Below are 2,952 nucleotides of genomic sequence, written 5' to 3'. Positions count from 1 at the left end.
ATTCCAGAGCTTTCCTGATGTTCTTAGGGGAGACCTGGAGGGAAGGGAGAGGTGCTTTGCTTCTCTGACATGTTTCCTGCTGTAGCCAAACCACCGGTTTCCATTTTCAACACTGGTTCTGAGTTTTTCCCACCTGTGTGCATTTTCAAATGCACTGATCTCAAAATAACCATGGACTGTCACCACTATTATTTAGACCTTCTAACCCCTCCTGCCCCCACATGGTCACAGAACATCTCCGCTCACTGCTTAAACCCAGAAATCCCAGCATGTCAAGGGCTGTGACAAACTTCTGATGCCTTCTGTTGTCAAGGTGAAAACTACTCAGATACTTGACATGAGCCACAAGGGCCTCATACCCCTCACCTGCCACTCTTTTCCTTCCTCACTATGCCCAGACTATGAGCTTCCTCTCTATTCTTGAGATAACGAACGTTCTGTGTTAACAAGGTCTATTCCACTTATTGTTTCCTCTGAGTGGAAATCGGCTCCAGATGCAACTTCCTTTTTGTCAGTTGGGTCTTGGCAAAGGTGTCCTGCTCAATGAAACTCTCTGTGACTCCTAGAACCTGGCCCAGCTCTGCCCACTGTGCTCCAGCATCTCATCCCTTTCCTGTCCTCACAGCACATGTTAACATGTGGAATCCTCTTGCCCATTTGTTTGTGCGCATGTCTCCGGGGTGAATCATGAATGAGCCAAGTGAGGTCCTCATGCAGCACTGAAAAGGGAAGTGCACCTTTGTAGAGGAAGTATTCTGATAGGGCCCGTTAGTCCCCTGCATGCTTACCTCCCAGCAACGGGGTCCTACGGACCAGAAAGTGCCAGGTGATTTCCACCAAGTCATCCTTAAGACAGAGCTGCAAGCTGAATGTCCTCATCCGCCCAGTCAACTAGTACCCAATAACCCTCCACCCAACTCCCTCATCAATACCAGCCAATGCAGCAGGCCAACAAAATCAGCATTGCCTGAAATGTTTTTCAAATTTTTAAATTAAATCAGTTAGTTAACAGCATAATGACTAACATAGTGTAATAACATAGTGTAATATTGATGTCATGAGTAGAATTTACTGATTCAGCACTTATGTATACAACCCTGAGCTTATCCCAACATGTGCCCCCCCTTAATGCCCATCCCTCACTTCGCCCAGGCCCCATCCAACAGCTCCAGCAACCCTCAGTTTGGTCTCTGTATTTAAAAATCCTTTATGACTTATCTTCATATAATGATCAGGAAAATATAGAAAAGAATGACGTCCATCACTCAATATTTGAATGGACAATATTTATTAGAAGCAAAGTCAGATTTTAACATTTTGGTTACCTTTACTACGTTTGTGAAAAAATACATCTCATAATATGTTTCAAATACATCTAAGACTCAGAGAGATCATAAATTATGCCTCTACTGACCCATTTGGACAAAAGTGCCTATATTGTAAGAAAAGGGGGAAGGTAGCCCCTGGGCATAGAGGACAAGGGCACAGCTGTACCCAGAAGCCTCAGCAGGTTGTTGGAGTCCAGGGCTCAGTGGGGCAGGGCTGCCTATGAGGGTTCATCCACAGGACCCGGCTGACTGTCAGGGTACTGGGAACTTTGCTTTGTTCCCACCAAGAGGTGCTTCTTGGCCAGGGCCTGGGTGCTGGGCCCCTGAGCCCTTGATCCTGAGGAAATCAGGGTTGGTGGTCGGGTGGGGCCAGGATCCAGGGATGTGCAGGCCGAGACAAGCCCAGACTGAGCATCAGAGGAAGAACTCTGGGCCGGCAAGGAGCGTGGGCACACGGGGCACGTTGGTGTGTGACTGCAAGACCTACTGCTGGCGGCCACAGGCCGATGTGTGCGAGCCGCCCGGCGGGGTGGGAGGTGCCTCAGGCCCAGCTTGGCTCTCCGGGGGGCTAGGACCTCCCTCCAGGTGCTGAGCTCCCCCTTTACTGGCCAGGTGGGCTTCCTGTGGTCCACAGCAGCCCGGTCCTGTCCCCGCTTCCACAGCTCATAACGCTCAGGCTGCAGGATGCGCACGAAGACATCCATGGAGAAGGTGACCCTGGCCTCCCCGCAGCTGCACTGAGACGCCACTTTGCCATAATCGACCCACCTCGGGGTGGCAAAGTTGATGGCTTCTGCACAGTTGAAGCCGTGGTTGAAGCCAGAGTGGTAGCCGTAAGGAAACGTCACCATGAACTCGCCAGCCTCCTGAGTGATGCGACTGAAGGGGATCCCATTGTCCTTGAGCACAGTGGGCGAGATGAGAGCCACCTTGTGCCGCAGGAAGGCGTCACAGGCACGGGCACTGCCTGGGAACAGCTCGGTGGCCAGGCGCTCCAGGCGCTGGCCATGCTCTGGGGGCACCACGTACCAGGTTTTGGGCTCCCCAAAGTGCAAGTAGTTGATGCTGTAAAGGTCCATGTCCTCCGTGTGCCAGGCGAAGGTGGTCTTCCACATGCCAAAGTACAGGTAGGGCGTGTTGACGCCCTCGATGACCACACCGTCCTCCTGCCTCAGCAGGTCCTGGATGGTTCCCAGGTGGCCAAGATTCCACTCTTGAGTGTTTTCATCATACAGGGAGCCACTGATGTCAGCGCCATAAATCGGAGAATCAAAGAGGCGAGTCTTCCAATATGTTCGCTCCAAATCCTCAAAATCAGAGTGCAGGGGAGCCCGATATTTTGGGCTGTTTGCCAGTTGGCAATACTCCCCCACTGTCATGGCTTTCTTCTTTTTATGGTATTGGGTAAACACACCTGCCCTCCCAGAGACCACCTGCTGGAGGGGATATGCTATTAACATGTCACTGATATCATCATAGGTCTGCCTGGCTTTCCACCCCTTGGGTGGAATCACCTTGGCCAGGCCTGCACGGTGTGCACCTTGGGATTCCATGTACACAATATATTTGTTGAAATCTTTAAATTCTTCCATGGTTGGATGGAAGGTCATGACTGTATAACTTG

General features: G+C 51.1%; 1 protein-coding gene across 1 annotated transcript in view; it reads right to left on the bottom strand.

Moving 5' to 3' along the window:
• Positions 1-1,546: 1,546 nt before the first annotated feature.
• The window catches only part of LOC115272629 (lysine-specific demethylase 4D-like), a 1,607-nt gene continuing 201 nt past the window's right edge, over positions 1,547-2,952 (bottom strand). The window contains exon 2 of the mRNA XM_029915645.1: positions 1,547-2,948. Within this exon, the coding sequence (XP_029771505.1) occupies positions 1,547-2,948 (1,402 nt within the window). The remainder of the gene's footprint in view (positions 2,949-2,952) is intronic.

Source organism: Suricata suricatta, chromosome 11 (genome assembly GCF_006229205.1).
Source record: "Suricata suricatta isolate VVHF042 chromosome 11, meerkat_22Aug2017_6uvM2_HiC, whole genome shotgun sequence".
In the NCBI taxonomy this organism is placed as follows: Eukaryota; Metazoa; Chordata; class Mammalia; order Carnivora; family Herpestidae; genus Suricata; species Suricata suricatta.
The sequence above is the reverse complement of the archived record's forward strand: the minus strand, read 5'-3'. Positions and strand labels throughout refer to the sequence as shown.